At 40.6% G+C, this 23,263-nt stretch overlaps 1 protein-coding gene across 5 annotated transcripts; it reads left to right on the top strand.

Moving 5' to 3' along the window:
• Positions 1-1,544: 1,544 nt before the first annotated feature.
• Positions 1,545-22,244, top strand: LOC311598582 (zinc finger protein 58-like; the record flags this gene model as incomplete). 5 transcript variants are annotated; one of them, XM_084783753.1, is made up of 5 exons in its annotated part: positions 1,563-1,721; positions 8,649-8,775; positions 9,926-10,024; positions 11,510-11,623; positions 21,904-22,244. In XM_084783753.1, the coding sequence occupies exons 1-5, from the start codon at positions 1,686-1,688 to the stop codon at positions 22,098-22,100; spliced, it is 573 nt and encodes a 190-aa protein (XP_084639879.1). In that variant the 5' UTR covers positions 1,563-1,685. The 5 variants fall into 5 exon arrangements, with proteins under 5 accessions (XP_084639878.1, XP_084639879.1, XP_084639881.1 ...); XM_084783754.1 differs by lacking the exon at positions 21,904-22,244 and adding an exon at positions 15,804-19,433 and having other exon boundaries at positions 1,571-1,721; XM_084783752.1 differs by lacking the exon at positions 21,904-22,244 and having other exon boundaries at positions 1,545-1,691; positions 11,510-19,433.
• Positions 22,245-23,263: the final 1,019 nt, after the last annotated feature.

Here is a 23,263-nt window from a genome sequence, read left to right as displayed (position 1 = left end):
TCACCAAATAGTTATTTACAAACCATGTTTAATCATTGCAGGAAAGGAAAAAAAGAGATGAATTTCTTGTGGTGATAAAAAAATAATAATAATAATTGTGTGATTTTCCATCTCAGCTGAGATATAGCTTCCTTGAGTCAGTGTCCATCACATGAGTACAGACTTTTCCATCTACAGGTTTGCATTTTGATCTCTGGCGTGACGAGTACAGAACTAAATATTCTTAAGAAGAGATGGGTCCCAATGGTGCCAATCTGACTTTATTCGTCCATCAAGAATCATCCCTATGTCCTGAGTTATAGGAACTGAGAGAGGTTCAAGGCAGAGAGATTTGGCCTTTAAAATACTGTCACATAGGAAGGATTTCAGGATGAAAGAAGAAACTGAAGAAATTTAAAACCTAATGCAGAAGTAAATTCTACAGTGGATGATGGACCAGCAGTCAGCACACTCCCCAGTGTTATCCCATGGTGGTAGGTGTGGGTGTGTCCTGTTACAGTTCACAAAAATTAAAGTTTTTACATAGATTAATGGATTAATTGTGGAGAAGGGGCTTGTGAACAAAAATGAAAGATTCTTAGATGGATTCTGGGAGTTCTGTGTATGTAAATGCTAGAGAGCTGGGCTTTTAAGTTTGTTCTATGATTTAAAATCATTTCTGGGTCCACTGACCCAGGTACTACACTGTATGGATTCCAGTGTTCACACTAGGACTTTTTTTTCCAGCTGTGGCACACAGTTTATATTATTATTATTATTATTATTATTATTATTATTATTATTATTATTATTATTATTATTATTATTATTATTATCTGCAAGACAGAATTCTTTTTGGGGGGGGTGGGTTCGAGACAGGGTTTCTCTGTGTAGCCTTGATTGTCCTGAACTCGCTTTGTAGACCAGACTGTCCTCGAACTCACAGCAATCCACTTGCTTCTGCCTCCCGAGTGCTGGGATTAAAGGCGTGCGCCACCACTGCCCAGCCAGGACAGAATTCTTTATTGTAGTTGTGTCTTTATAATCAAGGCCTTTATCATTCGAGGCAAGGAATGGCTTTACCTTTAAAATGCTCCATAACCCTTTTTGTACTTTGGGTTAGCCTTAGATTTGGGGTTCTTCCGTCTTAAGTTCTTGAGCAGCTGCGACGACAGAGAAAGCCACATAGGCTAGTTTCAAAAATCATCTTGAAGATATGGGAGTCATTTCCATATAATTTTTGGCTGAGCTATTTTAAAGTAAAATTGAATTTATGTGAATTTTACACACATGGAATAAATTCCACAATAAGTAGACTTTTAAGTTTTAAACCGCAATATATTGACCGGAAATAACCAGCAAACCCAATAAACGTTACTGTCAAAGGCTCGACTCACATTCAAACATATCCGGGATTTTAAAAGCGGCTTGACTCCCTAAGGCCGCCCCTCCTCCGTGCAAGAGACGCTTGTTCCCACCCACCAGTCACCTGCAGAGCGGAAGAGATACAGGAAACACGCAATCGCTAGCTTGTGTTCCTGGCGCCTCTTCGCACAGACTTATGGGAAGCGTAGTCTTCCTCTGTGTCGCTTCACAAGGAGCCATTGTGGAGAAGGCACTTCCGCATTGCGTCTGCACTAGTGCGTTTTTCTGGCAAAGTTGGGCGATTCTCTGGTCCTGCTCCGCGCTCGGGTTGCGGCGCCGACATGGAGGTTGGTCCGGGGTGCGGCGCACCTCCGCAGGTCGGAGGGACGGTGCAGGGTAGGCGGGTCCGGGCGGAGGGAGCGGAGGAGGGCTGGACCGGAGGCGGGAAGCACGGACTTGGTGGAGCCGAGCCGACCTAGGCTGGGCCACGGCGGCGTCGGGAAGCCTGTTGGGGCCTGAGAGAGGGCGTGGGGATGCTGCTAGACGTGAGCGTGTGGTAAGCACTGGGCGGATGCTTGGGTCCACCCTGAGCTTCTGTTGTAGGGGTTGGCTTGATAGGGGAAGGAACTGAGAAGTGTGGAAAATCCAGGGTTGCTCGGGCAGATGGGAGATAGTGGTTAGCTCACACATTGCAGATTGACTGCATCAGCTGACCCACGCGTACCAGGCTGTTGTCGATTTTCACAGGACACCTAGACCAAGTGGAGGTTTGGGCCTCTCTTTGTACTTTATGGTCGGCCTAGAACTTTGAATTGATACAAGTTCATAAACTTACTAGTTTCCGAGGACGGCCAGTTTTTGCGAGGGATGTTAGTCCCGTTTTCTTTGGAATAGGCTGTTAGATTTATGAACAGCTATTTTGAATAGGAATTCTTCATGATCAACCCTGTGTGACCTGAAATCCCATAGAGTGCTAGAATAATCCCCGAAAAGGAAGAGATTCGAGTTTTTGCAAAACAAGAAATTACGGAGTGAAAATTTCTAGAAAATAAGGCCTCATCCACTTCCACCAGGGAATGAGATGCCATTAGTTAGTGCGAGAGGAGTTGATGTGAGTGTGTAAGTGTGTCTAGGGACAAAGGTGCTTGCGTTTCTCTGGGAAGGAGAAATACCCCTGCACACCGGACAGGCTATTTATCTTACTCTCTCGTCACATGCTTTTCTTCTGTCGTCCATTGCGTCGTTCAGTGTCTGACATCTCTAAAACTTACTCTGTCACAGACTGTGGTATCTGGGTCCCATAATTCCCCCTAAGCAGTTCTTCTGGAAGGATGTGCCCACTTCTTTATACTGTGTCAAAAGAGTAAAAGATGAATGTGAAGAACCGTGGTTCACCCAGGGTCCTGTAACGTGTACACTGTAGGCCCCTCACTTACTCCTGTGCTGTTTCCTATTTTGTCACACCAGGCAAACCAAGTGTTTATGTGCCAGAGACTGGCTTATGGTGTTAAAGTCTACTCATAAGAAACATGGTATTTTTAGCCCAGTGGTGTGGTGATATACGACTTTAATCCCAGAACTGAGGAGGCAGAGGCAGGTGGATCTCTGGTCTACAGAGCAAATTCCAGAACCACCAGAGCTATACAGAAAAACCCTGTCTCAAACAACAACAACAAAAAGAAACATGGTATTTTTTTTTTAAGAACAAATTTTATTAAACTTCCCTAATGAAAGTATGAAATGAACGTGAAGCTCCATAGCTCCCATTCCACGCAACCACGTACAAGTTCCTTGAGGTTGTACAGACTTTGGGTCTTTGGGTCTGTTAATATCAGTATGTGCTTCCTCCCCCGCCCCCTAAGTTTTATATAAACATGATCTTTAAACCATTTTAGCTTACATACCAGAATTTTCTGTGGATTTTGGAACTATAATTAAAATACAGGTACTTCCTAGTTCATGTCAGTAATCTATAAGAAAGCCTTGTGCATCAAAGCTTTTTTTTTTTTTAACGATGTAGAGGTCATGCAGCCTGCTTGTTTATAACTTACAGATCCTTCATGTATGCACAATATATTCTGTAATGTAACCTTGCCACCTGCATTTGGAAGATGGAAGCAGGGAATTGGGAGTTCAAGGTTACCCTCTGCTTAGAAAATCTAAGCTAGGCTAAATGAGCCACGTCAAAAAATATCTTAAAACAATACTTTGTGTATGTACTAAATACTTTTTATGGTTCCTGTCATCTGGCTTAGCACCAGCAACCAGACAGAGATCCATCCAGTTAACGTTTTGCTGATTTTCAAAATTTCTGCATGTGGTTGAATTCTTTTGATCCTATTTTTCTTACTAGCATTCTTTTACTAAAGACGTTAGAGATTAGACACTTCTTTTTGTTTGCTGTATGGGGAACAGTTCTCTGATTTGCCCATCTTTAGAGAACATTCATCTTTGGATATTAATCTTTATTAGTTTTTGTCATGACCTTATGGTGCTTTCTTCTGTTTTGTTGTTGGTTTTTTTTCTTGATTTCTTCCAATCTGCTTCTTCCCATCTAATGTGAGACTTCCACTCTTTCCTCATTTTCCACTCTGCAGGTGTGGGTGATGCAGCCCACCACAGTTTACATCCCTCTCTCTTTGTATGCAGCTTGGATGGCTTGCCCAGGGCTTGCGCAACAGACTCAGCTGTGTGTGTGGAACATTTCTTTACAGTTAGCCAAAACTGAACAAGCTCTGCATGGAGATAGTGACAAGCACACCTTTCACTGTCCTTCATATTCAGCCAGTAAACAGCTACAGTGGGGTTTCTTCCTCTTTCAAGGAGGAGTCCAGTCTCCCATGGCTGCAGTCCTGCCCCTTTCCTTACAGGCTCTTCTCTTTGTATTCTAATGTTTGTATAAGTGAAGAGATGGGTGAAGGAGTTACTTGTTCTAGAAACTCGTATATAGTGACATTGTTATGTTAGACATGTTCTTGGGAAATGCTAAAGGGAAAGTTTGCAGGATGATAATGATGTTCATTTTCTGGTGATCTGTGTAACGTATGTTGGAGAAGAGGGAGAAAAGATACAGAAGTTATTCGTATAGATAGGAATTGGAGATGGAAACACACCCAGGGGATGTTTTCATCATTTTCTCCTTTTGGTTTATAAATAGTCATTCTTGTGCCTGTCCACATACACCATATATCCATATGTCCATTTGTGTTTTCAAATACAGTGACATATTTTGAGCTGAGAAGTATGTGTCACTTTGTCTGGCAGACTCTTTCCAAGAGATGCAATTACTACTTTCTTTGAGGTAGCTTTGTAAAGATAAATCAGACAGATGGAAGTGTGACTTCCACTGTTTACAGCATAGACTGGAAAACTAATATGCTATTTAAATATGCATTCCATGTTCCAAATAAAGGCATTACGTATGGTCTCCCATACCATTTTCAGTGTTCCCGTAGGCACTCTGAGTCATAGTATTGCAAAATGTGTTGAGTAAAAACCAAAAATTCATGACAGACACATGTGGGTCAAGAACTGGGCCAGGAACATGTGGGTTGGCTACTTTCTCATACTTCTGGTGTGTTTTTAAGACAGCATGTTCTTTAATCCATAGATATTCTGTCCAAATGCCGCCATTTGTGGCTAAAGCTAACTAGAAATCCAGCCCTCTCTTTGCACCTGGCGTTGACTTCCTCATAAGCTCTGCTAGTCAGGACTGTTTGGTTTCTGTGACGGAGTATCTCTGAGGGACACAGGCATGGTACGCAACAGTTCTTAGTTCTACTCTCTCTGTTCTATTGGTCTGGGCTGTCCAGGCCCAGCCTACATTCAAGAGAAGGGATGTTAAACTTTACCTCCTGCCTGTGGCCATCTCATAGGTAAAGAACAGTCTCATCTCTCACTTGTGGAGATACTTTCAACAGAGCCTAACTTCTTTCCTTAAGAAATCACCAGGGCCAGGCATGGTGTCGCACACCTATAATGCCAGCACTCCTGGAGGCAGAGGCAGGCAGATCTTGGAGAGTTCAAGGCCCACCTGGTCTACAAAGTGAGTCCAGGATGGCCAAGGCTACACAGAGAAACCCTGACTCAAAAACAACAAAGAAGAAGAAGAGGTGGGGAGGGGGGGGGAGAAGAAGAAGAAGGAGGAGGAGGAGGAGGAGAAAATAAATTGCTGGGTCAGGTGGCACATGCCTTTAATTCCAGTGCTTGGAAGGAAGAGGAGGGTGGTTCTCTGAGGTTAATGCCAGCCCTTTCTACTTAATGAGTCCCAGGACATCCAGAGCTACAAAGTGAGACCCTGTCTCAAAAAAAAAAAAAAAAGCAGGGGTTGGGGAGAGAATGTTTAACCATCTTTCCTGCTGCCATTTGTGACTTGAGGATCTGACTGCTGACATCCTCCTCACTGCTATCCCTCTGCTGTTTTGCTAGAAGACTATTTCCAATGTACAGGTTTCTCTCGCTGTAGCTCTCCTACAGACTCTGGGACAAGCCTTTTGTTCTGTGGCCTTGTCTGCTCTCCAGGTCTGTAAGAAAGCAGCTTTTCTTATGTATCCATGGTTTTTCCTTTCCATGCATCATTTGTGACATTTCAGCCCTCTCCTTCCCTGGCTACTATTTCTGTGAGATAACCTAGAAAGGGTTTTACATAGCCCAGTAAGGGTTTGACAGAAGTGCCTCCTGAGTAAGGAGCCATCGTTTTCCTGCTTCTGTCAGAATTATTGCTTGCACACACTTAGCTTTCTTGAAAGTTTTAATTGGTTTTCATCACTTATTTCACATAATGTAATTTAAAAACCACATTTCTTTAAAACATTTTGTCTTTTTTTTTTAAATAAGGGAAATCTTCACTTATCACAGGCTAGCTTAAACTCCCTATGCAGGTGAAGCTGGCCTTGAACACCCACCTAGTACCCCTGCCTAAGCTTACAAACATGTAACACTATTCTGGTTCCCTCCTTTTATTTTATTCTGTGTGTATTGTTCCATAAATCCTTTAGTCTCCTCATTTTTTTCCCTGTCTTTTTTTTTTCCTTCCTTTATGTTTCTTTCTTTCCTTATTTTGTCTGCTTATATATGTGGGACACATACCATGATATGCCTATGCAGGAGTAGAATTTAAAAATCATTTTATCATGATACTAGGGATCCACTTTAGGTCATTACACTGGGCCCTAAATGTGTTTACCTGCTGAGTCACCCTACAGTATTCTTGATGTCTTTTTTATGCTTTTGAAACCTCTGACAGGCTTCCTGTTTGCTGAGGCTTCTCTCAGGCCCTTTTCTAGCGTTCCCTCCTTTATTATTCGCCATTCAATATGGCATCTTTCGCTCTATCATTGTGCTTCTTGTGTTTTACTGCATGTTTGATTTCTGATGTTCTTGTTTATGTATGCACTTATTACTTTACCTTTACGTTTAGTTGCCTGAATTCTTCTTTAGATTCTTAGCACAGGTAAGGTACTCAGGGCATCTTTGGAATGCTTTGGGTTTCCGTTGTCTGGTCCATGTATTCTGTTGGTATTCTTTATAATGTGTATTGATTGTCTTTGGGAATAACAGTGGCCACCAATCTTGAGCTAAAGTCTATAGAACCTTTAAATGTGCTATGAAAAATTGGATGCCTTTCTACTTCTAACATCATGAGAAAGGAGCCAGGAACGTGGAGGCTATCCTCTTAACCCTTGTCTTGCTGGTTCACTTATGAGTAATGTGTGGTAAGCATAGCAATATGGCTTTTCCTGAACAACTAGGTGTAGTTTGGTTTCATACATGGAATCCATACAGTAAAAGGAAATTATTAACAGAAAGTTGACAAGTTAATAAAAATTGTAAAGTGAAGCTCAAAAGAAATAATAACTAGAAATAATACAGGAGCCAATAACTATCTCATTCTTGTTCTTAAACACATCTCCATGGTGTCATTAAAAAGAGCAAAAGTACCATCCTTATATGATGTATGTTCTGAACAGTTGCCCATTTCCTGTTGTCAGAGCCCCACACACTTCCTGATGCTTCTTTAAGATTACTTCTGCACTTTTACTAGTGCTGCAGCAAGTGTAAATATTATTTTACTAGGTTTGTCTTTCTGACCCTTTAAGTTTCCTTTCCTCATTTCAGTTACAAAACTGATCTCAGTATTCTTTTAGTATGAGTGCATGAATTTTACCTTAAATTCCTTTTTCTGTAATTTTAAGGTCACCCAAATGTGACCAAAATCTAAGTTCTATAATTTACTTGATTTTTGACAATGACATTGTGGTGCACATGTTTTTAATGTAAAGCTGCCCAGTCACACAAAACATGAAATCCTGTAATTTGGGTCAGTATGGAAGAGACTGGAAATTATTATTCCAGATCCATAAAGACAACTATCATATGACATCAAACATAGGTAGAGTCTAAAGAAATTTAACTCACAGAAGTTGGAGAAATAATGATTTTTCCCATCAGCCACCAACATCAGTTAAGGGCAGCGCTGGAAAATATTGGTCAGTGCCCATATACAATTAGATAGGAGGAAGAAATTTAATGATAAATGTTGCGCCCAATGGTGACTATAATTAGTCATTTTGTAGTATATATTACAGAAGACTAGAAAACAGGTTTTGGTTGGTTGGTTAGTTGGCTTTGTCTTTTGAGACAGGGTCTCTGTGTAGTCCTGGCTGTCCTAGAACTCTCTGTGTAGACCAGTCTGGCCTAGAACTCACAGAGATCACCTGCCTCTGCCTCCCAAATTCTGGGATTAAAGACGTGCATCATTACACCTGGCCTAAGGACATTGGACATTTTAAGCTTAAAAACTTTGCGTTTAAAGAGATGATCATTCTAAAACTAATATACAGTGCAGCACTTACCTGTAACAGTATTACACAATATCCCCTCTAACATATAAATCTCCGGTTTTCTATTATTTAGTCATAGAAAGGAAAAATAATGTGCTGCTATCATTGACCATTTGAGAACTTTATGGCCGGGCATGGTGGCGCATGCTTTTAATCCCAGAACTTAGGAGGCAGAGGCAGGCAGATCTCTATGAGTTCAAGGCCAGCCTGGTCTACAAAGAGAGTTCCAGGATGGCCAGGGCTATTATACAGAGAAACCCTACCTCGAAAAATGAGGGAGAGAGAGAGAGAAGGGGGGAGAGAGAGAGAGAGAGAGAGAGAGAGAGAGAGAGAGAGAGAGAGAGGTGGAGTGGGGGGGGGAGGGAACTTTATGCAATGAAATGAAAAGCAATCCTACACTAAAATGTAAAAAAATTAAGAATGATTATTAAAATCTGTTATTCATTCATTTATCTATTTCAGGAAATGCTGTCATTCAGGGATGTGGCCATTGATTTCTCTGCAGAAGAATGGGACTATCTGGAGCCTGCTCAGTGGAATTTGTATAGAGAAGTGATGTTGGAGAATTACAGCCACCTTCAGTTTCTAGGTGAGGATCGCTTCCATAGTAAAGTCTTTTTTGTTCTGTTTTGTTTTGTTTTGTTTTTCAAGACTGGGTCTCTCTATCCTGAACTCGCTTTGTAGACCAGGCTGGCCTTGAACTCACAGCGATCTACCTGCCTCTGTCTCCTGAGTGGTAGGATTAAAGGCGTGCGCCACCACATCCAGCAAATTATTTTCTGTGTATATGTGTGGAGTTTTTGTTGTTGTTGCTGTTTGTTTTGTATTTTGAGCCAGGGTCTCTATATAGCCCTGGCAGTCTTGAAACTCTTTGTAGAACAGACTGGCTTGAACTCAGAGATCCTTCTGCCTTTGCCTGGCAAGTACTGATATTAAGTGTCATCAGGCCTAGCTCATAGTGAATTCTTTTTTCTTTTTTCTTTTTCTTTTTTTCAGATTTATTTATTTATTCTTATGTATACAGTGCTCTGCTTGCATGTACTCCTGCAAGCCAGAAGAGGGCGCCATATCACATTACAGATGGTTATGAGCCACCATGTGGTTGCTGGGAATTGAACTCAGGACCTTTGGAAGAGCAGGCGGCGCTCTTAACCACTGAGCCATCTCTCCAGCCCCTCATAGTGAATTCTTAATTCAAGGTCAACATTACATTTATTTTATAGAGCACACGCCTTTAATCCCACCACTCGGGAGGCAGAGGCAAAGGCAGGAAGGTTGCTGTGAGTTTGAGGCCACCCTGGTCTACAAAGCAAATCTAGGACAGCCAAGGCTACACAGAGAAACCCTGTCTTGGGAGGAAAAAAAAAAAATCAAAAATGAAAAACTCTAGAGATTGTTGATGTAAAGCAATTTATTTTCCTTCTTTATTTTTTTTTAATTTATTTAATTAATTTCTTCAGATTACATCTAAATTGTTTTCCCCTCACTTGTATTCATCCTTCCTGTTTTTTTTTAGCCTGTTTCTTAGAAGGACCCTTTCCTCCAGAGGTATTGTTCATAGGCATGAGGGAACCCTGGGGTTTTAATATCTCCTCTTGGAGGCGAAGGAAATGAAGCTGAGTGTGTCTAGGTCCCCACTCGCCCCCCTTCTCCCAGCCCAAGAGCACAGTTCTGGAAAATACATGAATTTCCCAACTGAACAACACACAAACAATCTTATTCATCTTTCCCACAAACAGGTCTTGTTTTCTCTAAGCCATACCTGGTCACGTTTCTGGAGCAAAGACAAGAGCCTGCAGATGTGCCGAGACCAGCAGTGGCCACCACCATGCAGCCAGGTGTGTAGGAATGAGGGGGTCAGAGGACAGAGTGGGAGGTCAGAAAGTCAGGCTTTTGCATGTGCACTGAGATGTCATATTGTCATGGAAACCAATGTTTAAATATCTTCATTTATTTGTGCATTCATGTCTATTAAAAACCACCTATCAAACACTGCTGTAGGTCTCTGAGCCTTGGTCTTGCTCCGCTTGTGGTCACAGTGACTCACCAAGTTGCCAAGTTGTTAAAAGTCCACATTGCAGCAGATTTGTGACTGTTTCCTGTCCATGTGTTTAAAGACTTATGTGTCAAGCCATCATACTATAATATAATCACAGATAAAATTTTCATGTCACTTACTTGCATGGTAATTAAATTTTTTATAAGTGCTATGAATGATTAGAATGTATTCTCATTAAGTTTTTTTTTCTCACACACAGTGTTACTGATTTAAAAATACACACCCTTTGTAGATATATTTCATATATTAAAACCTTAGTTGTCTAGAAGAATATTTCTAATAGCGTATTGGTTTTCAGAATTTACTAGGTTCAAGATTCTTTTTATTGTTTTACAACTTTACTTTTTTGTATTATTGAAGTCTAGGTTGTCTAAAGTAATTTTTTACATGTAAGGTATATGTATTTATAAATAGAGTATATAGTACTAACACTTTAAGACAGTGTAAGATTAAATTAGTGAGGTTTGGTTCTGTGAGCATCAGAACTGTTTCCACCTCATGAGTGTAAGCATGAGTCTCCTGTGTTCGTGCCATGCACACCATATCTTCACTGGTTAGTGTAAGGTTCTGTTATTTTATAAGCAAATATTCTAAGAAATTAGGCTAATTTTATCTTTTAGCCTTTGAGATGTGCCTCCAGCAGAGGTTCTATCACTGTAGGTGAACTTGAGTGGTTTTTTTCTTTTCATAATATGATTCAGATACTTATTTTCTAATAAAAATACAAGTTTCCTGACTTAACTCCTTGAAATATAATACTCAATAAAAGTATAATACTTAGAAAAATTCTACTTGTGATCCAGAATATATTCTGTATCTTTCCAATCAAAACCATAGTTAGGACACAAAGTGTGGATTTCCACATTCTTCCAACCTCAGAAACCACCATTAACACTTTCCACACTGAGCTATTTAAAATTTTCATATATGTCTAGTCATATGATTTCTATATTTTAGTGGGCTCATTTCTGTTAACATAGTGTCCTTAGGAATCCCCATTATTACTAATGGTACAACTTTCTTTGTTATTTATCTGTTACTAATAATTTTTTATTTCTGTGTTCTATTTGGTCTTCCTCTTATTTCAGTGAAAAGTTATAGATTGTTTCCACTTACTGCATTTTCTGAATTACACTACAGTGAATGTAGGTGTGGAAATATGTAATTTCTTATTTGCCTATAAAAATGTGAGTAAAAATATCCATGTTAAAGATAAGCATTATTAAGATAAAGAATGATATATATCTCAACTTTTACTCACCAGATATAAAACCATATACATGTAAAGACTGTGGCAAAGCCTGTGATTGGAACTCACTGCTTCCTGAACACCAGGCAGTGTACCCAGGAGAGAAAGCTTACAAGTGTGAAGAATGTGGTAAGGCTTCTGGTTCTTGCTCAGTACTTCCTGAACATCAGATAATTGATATAGTAGAAAAGCCCTACAAGTGTGAAGAATGTGGCAAAGTCATTTGTACTTGCTCAGAAAATTCTAACTACCAGAGTATTTGTACTGGAGAGAGCCCCTACAAGTGTGAAGAATGTGGGAAAGCCTTTTCTACTCACTCGTATCTTACTGAGCACGAGGAAGAACACACCGGACAGAAATTCTATAACTGTGAAGAATGTGGGAAACTGTTTTATTGTCCTTCTCACCTTACGGAACATCAAAAAATCCATTCTCAAGAGAATGCCTTTAAGATCGAGATATGTAGTGAGGTCTTTTGTGCACCCATAGAACTTTCTAAGGACCAGAGATTTTGTACTGACGAGAAGCCCTACAAGTATGAAGACTGTGTCAAGGCCTTTAGTGCTTGCTCTATACTTTCTGAGCACCCAAACATTCCTTCAGGAGAGGAAGCCTGCAAGTGTGAGGAATGTGGCAGTGCCTTTTGTACACTCCATTCAGTATCGAAACACCTGAAAATTCATTGTGAAGTGAAATCCTACAAGTGTGAAGAATGTGGGAAAGCCTTTGCTAGTCATCTCTCCCTGATTCAGCATAAGATAGGTCATACCCGAGAGAAACCGTACCAGTGTGAAGAGTGCGGCAAAATGTTTTACTGTACTTCAAACCTCAAGCAACATCAAATAACCCATTCTCAAGTGAAACCCTACAAGTGTGAGGTATGTGGCAAGGTCTTTAGAACTTGCTGGCAACTTTCTAAACACCTGAGAATCCATTCTGGAGAGAAACCATACAAGTGTGAGGAATGTGGCAAAGCCTTTTACACTCTCTCATACCTTACTCAGCACAAACTAGGTCATACTGGGGAGAAACCTTACAAGTGTGACGAATGTGGCAAAACCTTTTACTATCCTTCAGTCCTTAAGGAACACCAAGCAATTCATTCTGGAGAAAAACCCTACAGGTGTGAAGAATGTGGCAAGGACTTCTGTACTCGCTCAGGACGGTCCAGACACCAGAGGATTCACACCGGAGAGAAACCCTACACGTGTGAGCAGTGTGGAAAGGCCTTTTCTACACATTCGTACCTTTCTCATCACAAGATAGTCCACACTGGACATAAACCCTACAAGTGTGAAGAATGTGGCAAAAAGTTTTACTATCCTTCTCGCCTTAAGGAACATCAAAGAGTTCATTCTCAAGAGAATCCTTACAAGTGTGAAATCTGTGGCAAAGCCTTTTACACTCACTCATACTTTACTCAGCACAAACTAGGTCATACTGGGGAGAAACCTTACAAGTGTGACGAATGTGGCAAAACCTTTTACTATCCGTCGATCCTTAGGGAACACCAAGCTATTCATTCTGGAAAGAAACCCTACAGGTGTGAAGAGTGTGGCAAGGACTTCTGTACTCGCTCAGGACGGTCTAGACACCAAAGAATTCATACTGGAGAGAAGCCCCACAAGTGTGAAGAATGTGGAAAAGTCTTTTCTACGCATTCGTACCTTTCTCAGCACAAGGTAGTCCACTCTGGAGAGAAACCCTACAAGTGTGAGGAGTGCGGCAAAAAGTTTTACTATCCTTCCCGCCTTAAGGAGCATCAAAGAGTTCATTCTCAAGAGAATCCCTACAAGTGTGAAGTGTGTGGCAGTGTCTTTTGTACCCCCAAAGGACTTTCTAAACACCAGAGATTTCATACTGGAGAGAAACCCTACAAGTGTGAAGAATGCGGAAAAATGTTTTACTATCCTTCTCGCCTTAAGGAGCATCAAAGAATTCATTCTCAAGAGAATCCTTACAAGTGTGAAATCTGTGGCAAAGCCTTTTACACTCACTCATACCTTACTCAGCACAAACTAGGTCATACTGGGGAGAAACCATACAAATGCGAGGCATGTGGCAAAACCTTTTACTATCCTTCAGTCCTTAAGGAACACCAAGCAATTCATTCTGGAGAAAAACCCTACAAGTGTGAAGAATGTGGCAAGGACTTCTGTACTCGCTCAGGACGGTCCAGACACCAGAGGATTCACACCGGAGAGAAACCCTACACGTGTGAGCAGTGTGGAAAGGCCTTTTCTACACATTCGTACCTTTCTCAGCACAAGGTAGTCCACTCTGGAGAGAAACCCTACAAGTGTGAGGAGTGCGGCAAAATGTTTTACTATCCTTCTCGCCTTAAGGAGCATCAAAGAGTTCATTCGCAAGAGAATCCCTACAAGTGTGAAGTGTGTGGCAAAGCCTTTAGTGCTCACTTAGAACTTGCTGCCCACCTGAGTAGTCACTCAGGATAAAACTCTGCAAGTGGGAGGGATATGGAAAGGCTTTTTAACTCATCCATTCTTACCTCAGAATAAATTCCTGAACAGAAATATTACCCATGTGAATGAAGAAACGGAAAAATGTTTTCTGTCTTCCAAACCTTAAGCATCTGGAGAGAAGTCACACAAGTGTGAGGACAGTGACAACAAGGTCTTTTGTACTCGCTTATGGCTTTCTAAACATCAGAAGAATCAAATGGATGAGAAAGTCCACGAACATGGGACAGCTACTAAACTTTTGTTTCTTTTTCGAGACAGGGTTTTTCTGTGTAGCTTAGCTGTCCTGGACTCAATTTGTAGACTGGCTGGCATTGAACTCACAGAGATCCACCTGCCTCTTCCTCTAAGAGTGCTGGGATTATAGGTGTGCACCACCACACCTGGCTTCTACTAAACTTTTTAATCTTACTCAGCACAAGGTAGTTCATTCTGTTCAAAAGCACTGTACATAGGGAAAGGTAATTTTTTACTCCTCTTCAGTCCTTAAAATACATGAGAGTTCATTCTCAAGAGAGACCCTACAAGTGTGAGAGATGTGCGTTTGCTTATCATCCAACCCACATCCAACACAAGTGAATTTATAGTATAAAGAAACCAAACCCTTGTGAAGAATGGCAAGTGCTTCACTAATCAACACTATCTAACCTCCTTAAAATGTGGACTGGGGGGGAAACACTACAAAAGTGAAGAAGTTGACAAGGCTTCTAAAGGCTCTTCATAGGTGAACACAAAAGTATTGGTACTACAGAGCAACCTTACCATGGTAAAGCATAGTATTTGTCACTGCATAAGCATGAGAGAATTAGTGCTCCAGAAATGCAAGGCATGTGGCAAGGCTTCACGTATTTTTCATACTTTAATTATCTTCAGAAACTTCATGCTGGAGAGAAACTACTCATACAAATGATGTGTCAAACTAATTCTAATCTCAGTCAACACCAAAGAGTTCAGTAAGCTCCACTGTTCAACTACACATCTCTCTGCATTCTCTAAGGGAGCTTCAACTGTGTGGTTGCCTAGATTGGACTGGTTTACAGATGTGTCTATGGGACATTTTCTTGGATGCTAATTGATGCCCAGTCCCACCCCTTTGCAGGTGGTCCTGAGTGAATGAGAATTCTGGCCAAGCAGAAATCAGAGGGAGCAAGCCAGTAAGCAGAATTCCTTACTTTAGTTCCTGCCTCAGGGTTTCTCCCTTGAGCTGTCCTGGCTGAACTGGCTGACTAACTGTAATTCCTAAACTGAAATAAACCCTTTCCTCTCCTAAGTTGTTTTTTAGTCATGGCATTTATCACAATAGAAATCTAAGTCAGATAGCAAAGGATATGTGAAGGCCTTTCACTTAATACCTTAGTTATCATCAGAGTCTTCATACTGGAGAGAATGTCACAATGTCTTTGAATGGAGAATCAGACCTCTAGGCTCAGCTAAGAACATCCGAGTCCTACAGCAGAGAGTCTGCTGTTATCTACCAACCTATTCTTTTAGACAATGTGTTAACTATAACTGTTTCCTCAAATTGTTGCCGTGTTGTCAGACTGTACTTGGGCAACCTTAATCTCCTTAATCTGGAGTCCTGAGCCATGATCTGTGTGGCAGAGATTTCCCTTGGGTTCCTAAATTGTAAGTAACCATTCCCTTTTGAGCTGTAAGAAAATCCAATAAATTCATTTTCTCACTAATGTGGGCTGTGGTGAAATTCTAGGATAGTGTGTTGTAGAGTCTCTTTGTAGTGACTAGGCATTTGTTTGTGTCTGGAGGTAGGTAGCATAACACATGTTATTCATATTTGGCTCCAAAATAAACAATGTCTGCTTCCCTTTCAGGTGAGAACTGTGGTTTTTGTCTAACGGCACAATCCCTGTTTTCATGGAAACCACCATATTGAAATAGGGACACAAGCCACACGCACTTATTCAGCAGATACATGGATTTGGTTACTAGATACTTTATCATCAAGTATTAATCATTGAAATTACAGTTCTTACTTGATTACTTATCTGTATCCAAAAGGGCGTGTAAGAAATTGAATTTAAGAGAAAAAGAGACAATATTGAAACTTTTCATAGCAACATGATTTACATTTGTTTATTTTTTTTCCTTTTTTATTCAAGCCTATGTCAGCCTTTATGGACAAAAATTGATATGCACCATCTTTGCCACCTCAGTCTGATCAGGGGTGGCATTTTCTATCTTGGGTCGGTTTAAAAGCTGTTTTCTCATGTTTTAATTTTAGTAGGAAAAGCAGTTATAGCCTCTTTCACAAGAGAAGCTTGACGAGCTGACTCCCTAAGTTACAGTAGTGCAACTAGGAAAAAAAAATACCCCATTGAAGATACATCAGTACCTTTTGAAAGGAAGCCCCGAGGAGCATTGGGAGTTACTGTAAAGTGTCTGGACTACAGCACATGAACTAGTAGGGGATATGATAGTATTTAGAACTCATCCTTCCTAACCCATTAATAAATTCTGTATTGGCATCTGGAGAAATTGCTCTCTGGTTAAAATAACTTGCCACTCATAAGGGAACCCATCTGCACCCAACTGTCAGTAACACCAGTTGCAGTAGGTACGACTTCCTCTTCGGGTTCAATGAGAACTGCACACGTCGTGCACAGACACACATTGATCCCTGAGGTTACATCAACACAACCTCTGGTTTTCAGAACCAGAGCAAACACCCATACTTGTGTATGGGGGCGGAAGGGACTTTTAAGATGTTTAAAGCAAAGGGCCCTCACCTGTGTTTAGAATAAGACTTAAAGAGAATGGGGAAATAGAAGGATCCAGAGGGTCCTAGAAACCTACAAGAAGAACATCATGACGAGCGGATCTGGGCCCAGGGGTTCTGCTCAACCTACTGCACCAACCAAGGACAATGCATGCAATAAACATCAAACCTCTACTCAGATCTAGCCAACAAACAGAACATTCTCCACAGCTGAGAGTGGGGACTGATTCTGACATGAACTCTGGTGCCCCATATTTGACCACTTCCCCTTGGTGGGGATGCCTCGTGGCACTCAGAGAAAGGATAAACAGGCTACCAAGATGAGACTTGAGAGGCTGTGACCATATAATAGGGGAGGAGGTTCCCCTCGGTCACAGACATTGGGGATAGGGTGAAAGCGGGAGGGAGGGAGGGATGGGAGGATACAAGGGTTGGTATAACAATTGAGATGTAATCTGAATAAATTAATTAAAACAAATATGCAAAAAAAGCACTTGTTACAATAAAGTTTGAAGGGAGACAGGGAACGGGATAGGATTTCAGGTTGGTTGACAATCTGTTTATCTAATTGTTGGTCTTCAACAAAATATCTAGAAAAGAAGGTTGGGAAAGGCCACTGTTCACAGTTCCTCTTTATTATTCTTGGCAAAGACAAGTGGAAGATACAGGGGTGCTCTTATCGTATTTAGTCTCCAGTGAGTATCTCCTTTCTCTTCACTGTGATTACATTGATGAAAGCCTCTGATGAAAGAACCAGAGACCTTTGGGTGCACGTCTCCCCTGCCTTACTCTTTTTCCATGGTAAATTGATGTCTCGCTGTAAACCTTATGACAGCCAGATTCCTGGATTGTTTTGTTTTAAGATTTATTTATTATTTTTATACAGTGCTCTGCTTGCAAGTACACCTGCAGGCCAGAAGAGGCCATCATATCATATAATAGATGGTTGTGAGCTACCATGTAGTTGCTGAGAATTGAACTCAAGACCTCTGCAAGAGCGGTCAGTGTTCTTAACCTTTGAGCCATCTCTCCAGCCCCAGTTTCATGGATTTTATCACTGCTGAAACTAGGTTAGCTTGAATATTCCCAAAAGCCACAGTTTTTTTTAAATTTTTATGATCATTCTATATCTTTTGAGAACATTGTTCATGTATATAAAGCAACTTAACCATAGACCCTTTCCATTCCTTTTCCTCAGATTTCTCTGCTATCACTACCTGCTCTTTTGTCTCCCAGCTTTGTGTGTTCCTTGTTAAATTATAATGAGTCTGCTGAGTGCTACCTGTATATTGAGTGGAATAGGACAAATGACTGGATTGTGAGAAGCTTCTCAGGCTGACACTGTGTTCCCCATCACCCATCAACTGCCAGCAGCTCCACAGCAAAGCTTAGAGATTCACGAGCCCCTCACTGATCCATACAGCTTGTTTGCCTGGGTTTATCTTGTACAGGTCTTGTGTGTATCATCACAGCTGCTATGAGCTAATTTATTCAGTGGCCCTCTTTTCAGGATATACTGTTTCACTGAAGATGTCTAATAGTTCTGGCCTTTAAAGGCTTTCCAACCCCTCTTCAGTTATCCATTATAACAAGAACATATGGCTAGATAACTAGTTTCAACAAAAGAAACAACTTTTTAATATCAAGGCACAGTACCAGTACCTAACTAAACTCTCAGGTACTGCTGCAAAAACACAAACAAATAACCCACACAAGTGGGGCATGACTAAGAATTGCTGTCATAGGCTCATTTATTTGAGTGCTTGAAGGTTGGTAGCTTGGTTGGAATAAGTGAGTCTTCTAGAAGGGTGGATTTGTTGAAGGAAGTGTGTCACTGGGAGTGTACTTTGAGGTTTCAAAATCTCATTGAGATGAGGGTTACTGTTCTACTGTCATGAGTGCTGCCATGTCCTTCTGAAACTGTAAGCAAGCCCCCAATTAAATGCTTTAAGAATTGTATTGGGTATGTGTCATGACCTCCCAGTGGAGTCTGTGTTACAATACTACACAGGCCTGAGGCTACAACCCCAGAAATGAGGAGAGTCTCCTGGACTGAGACTGATGTTTCTGCTGGGAGAAATTGAGTCGCAGCTCTTTTCTCTCATTGTGCTGGAATCTATTCTTTCTTCTTAACTCTACTTCACTCCCATGTCAGGACTTCTCAGGCAGAACCACGGTCACTAGGAGATGACCTTAACTCAGAGCTGCAGCCAGGGGCTGTTAAGGGCTAGAGTAGTTCTGTTTCACTTCCACTTATTAAAAGAAACATGCCTGAGAATCAATCATTAGTTAATAAGTTATATTATGGCTTACAGAGAAATAGAGTACTTCAAATTTTTCCAAATAGTGGTGCTCAGATATCAGAAAAGGGAACTAAAAGAAAAATCTATCTTGATACACAGGTACTGGGCACAAGTTTTGTTAGGGAGAGAACATTGACCCTGGACAAAGGGAGCACATGCATATTGATACCAAGTCAGTAACTTAAAAGTGATGACGTCTTTGCTGTGTTTTCTGTACCCTGTATTGTTTCATTTAAAGTTGTAATGCAAAATATGACAACACAATAACTTTGCATTCTGAACCTGTACTGTGTATGCTTGATTGCTCACTGACTTCCTTGAATCTGCTCGGTTGGGAAAAATGTAACTACAAGCCCCTCTGCTTTTGAAATGAATGTCTAAAATCTTAGACTGCTTAGCTACAAAATACACTCAGACGCAAACTCTTCTGTGTGGTTGTGTCTCTTTGTCACCGCCTTATCTTTGTCCACTGATGCTTCAAAAACTCCCAATCCAAGGACCTATTCCTGACTGAGCCAGTCCTTGACAGCTATGGTATCTCTTTACAGCAATAGAAGATTGACTAAACGATGACTCTCCACCACAAATCAGTATTCTCAATGAAAAGTGACTCCAATGTTAGACAACACAATGGTGTCAAAAACTGAAAAATAAATATGACCAAAGAACCTCAGAGGATATGAATAAATACCAGAATGAAGACCACAAAAGCAAACAGTTGAATGAAATAATGAAAGCAGTTCAAGATATGAAGACAGTTTATTAGAGGGATAGGATCACTGAATAGCAAACCACAAATTGAATAAAACCTGAAATATAAAATTAAGTAACACATAGAAAAATTCAGAGAAAACCTTACCAACAGATTCTGTGAAGTAGAAAAAAGATCAGGTCTTAATGCTAAGAAAGAGGAATGTGATCGCTTAAAGGAAATGTCAAATCTAAAAGCATGCAAGAATGGGATATACAGGAACTCTAGGACTGTGGAAAATAACAACATAGAAATGTTCAGTTGATTATATAAGCCATAAAATGTATAAAAGGAAAAGAGATCCAGATCAGAGGCACAGAAAGCATTTTCAACAAAATCATAGAAGAAAACTTCCATAACGTATAGAAGGAGGTGCCTCTGAAGATTCAAGAGTCACTGAACAACTAATGGAACCAGCGAAGGAAAATTTCACATTATAAAATAGCCAAAACACCAAGTATACAGAACAAAGAGAGGCTTTTGAAATCAGCAAGAGGGAAAGATCAAGTCACAGACAGTAGCAGTCCCATTAGAATCAGAGCAGATTCTCAGTGAAGACATGGCAGACAAAGGGAATTGAACTTATCTTCTAGAAATTTGAAAAACCACAGATTTGAGTCCTAACTACTATGCCCAGCAAAAGTGTCATAGATGAAGGAGAAAGGGAAAGTTTTTATGATGAAACAGATTTAAAGAATTACATTCACTAAGCCAACTCTCTAGAAGATAGTGGAAGAAATACTTAAGTCAGAAAGTTAAACTCAGCCAAAAATGCACAGGAAACAAAAAACAGTTCCACCATACTGTGCTTTTAAAAAGTATAATAGAATACTACATATGCGACAAACTGACAGGAATTAATAACCATAAATTGTCTAACCATAAATCTTAACAGTCTCACTTCCACAATAAAGAGATACGCATTAACATTATATCATACAGCAGCATTCATCCCTTTGCTAGGCTTGGTCTAGCTGTTGATATAGACTGCCTGAATAGCTCCCACCCATACGGACATGGATATGACATTTCTGCTCTGGCCCTGTTTTCCCTTTCTACATCAGCTGGACTCAACAGTAAAGCTTTTCTCTCAGCCTTGCCTCTCCCTTGACTTCAAAAGCAGCTCATTCCCCACATTGGTTTGAGTTTTATTATCAATACAGAGTCTACTTGCATTTCTGTCAGCTCATTCTGAAACCTCCTAAAAAGTCTGCTTTAGCCATTTGTATTAATTCTTTAAAATACATGTATACTTAAATACTGATTCACCAAATGTTCTGTGGACTGTGGATTATGAGTTAGAAATTAAGATAAGAATAAAAGGCCCTATATTTACCTCAGTCAGACTGCCAAGGAGTTTGCATTATGTGGCAAATTGATACTTTGAAAGTGTTGCACCTTGTGAATTTACTCTTCAATAAATTCTAACATAGTAGAGTGACACAAACATGTTTCCTACATGGTGTGCTCATAAGTGCTTCTGTGCCTTTGAATAGTGTGATTCTCTCACTGTGTAAAACTGCTGTCCAAGTATCAGAACACTCAAAATCCAATTAACAACACAGTGGTAGCAGGCAAATGCTTGGAAGCCCACAGTAGAAGTAAGATGCCTTGCTAGGGTTGAAGGTTTTCAGTGTCTTCCTATCCTAAACCATTTCACATCACCATCTCCATCTCAACTATAAAATGAGGAATTCATCTGCTCCATGAGTTCAAGATCTCTGTGCCAATAACCAGATCATTGGTGATAAAAAAAATAAATAAATAAAAAATTAAAAAAAAAAAAAAACAAGAAGCACTTATGGACAGGACACTTAAAACTATAGAGTGTTTGGAACATCCTGCGTCATTAAAGATACTAGTATCAGAAGTGAATTTACAGTTCCTCTTCAGCTGCCAGAAAAAGAAGACTGGCAATATAATTGATTCTCTTGTTTCTCCTGAAACAAGCAAAAGTGTTTGAATGGTGTTGTTGGAATGACATTCCCTCACTTTGAGAAGGTGTGTCCCTGTAATTTCAATTTTAATTCTGGGCCGGAGAGAGCTAGGTACTGGCAGGATTTTAGTATTATAATTGTAATGGCCCATTAGAAATTTTCTATTTGTTTGTTTTGTTTTGTTTGTTTGTTTTATGTATACAGTGGTCTACCTGCCTATAACATATGCAGGCCAGAAGAGGGCACCAGATCTCACAAATGGTTGTCAGCCATCTTATGGTTGCAGGAAATTCAACTCAGGACCTTTGGAAGAGCAGCCAGTGCTCTTAACCTCTGAGCCATCTCTCCAGCCCCAGTTTTCTATTTGTAAATACTGTCCTTCCTCACCTGCCAAAGGGTAACCCCCAAGAGATGGAGTGGGTGTTTTCTTGCTGTTGATTGGTTACAACTGGAATAGGGCTTTTTGTGTAATAAAAAGCTGACGGCCCAGAGTTGGGCCAGGAACTACAGGGTCGGGACTTCCGGACAAGCAGAGAGGCAGAAGAAGGCAGAAGGGAGATGGATAGAGCTGGAAGCAGGCAGGCTAGACAGTATGGCAGAGAAGTCTGGATATATTTAGATAGCTAGATGAGAGACTGCTCCAGCAAAATGTCAACAGCTTTAAACTATATCGATGTCTGTGTGTCTTAATTATCCCACAAATGAGATTCACAAAAGCCCCACAATACGTCATCATTGACATCCATGCCCTTCAAAGAAGAATTACACTTCCTTAAATGGCCTCTGCCAAGAGCTGATCAACTCTTTGCCTTGACCTCCTTGATGTCACACCATCCCCCAATTCCTCAAACTGAATCAGGTTTATTGGCAACAGGAGTTTTCTTCTCCTTATCCAAGATTCACATCTGTCTCCTATAGTGACTTCCCAGAGCACTACCATCTGCTGAGCATCCCCACATTATAAATTTCACTTTCTCAGTCAATGCTCAGCATAAATACTACCTCCTATAAATGGAGGACTCTGGCTAGCCAAGCACAGGAGTATCTGGAACTCACCATCCTCCCATCTCCCCCATCTGGTGAGCGCGTGCACACACGCATGCACGTGCACACACATTCCTCTATTTGCATCCACTGCATCAACAGGCCATCACCTAATGAATGCATTGAACTTACTGAGTGTATGTTTCCTGACTGTCAAGATGGTGCAAACCAATGAAAGCAGGGCAGGTCCAGTCTGCTCTTTTTCCACTGCTTTAGGGGAACTGGACACACTGTAAAGATTTAACAAATCCTTATGAGAAAACTAACTACAAACTGGTTCTTTTGAGGGACAACCGACTCTGTCATCAGGATAAAAAAACAAATGAATTAAATACCAACAAACCCCATTGTGATATTCCTGAGAGGTATTAAAACAAAGGAGTGAGTATGAGTTTCTTGGAAAATTTTCAAAGGGATGTGAGTCATTCCAAATCAAGGGGTTAAAGTAAGAGAGAAGACAACAGAATACTGAGCAAGCATGGGACTTGAAAGATGCACCAGGATATTAGTACCCCCAGGT

This window comes from Acomys minous, assembly GCF_964271855.1.
Source record: "Acomys minous genome assembly, chromosome: 5".
Classification (NCBI taxonomy): Eukaryota; Metazoa; Chordata; class Mammalia; order Rodentia; family Muridae; genus Acomys; species Acomys minous.
This window is presented reverse-complemented; position numbering and strand designations above follow the sequence as displayed.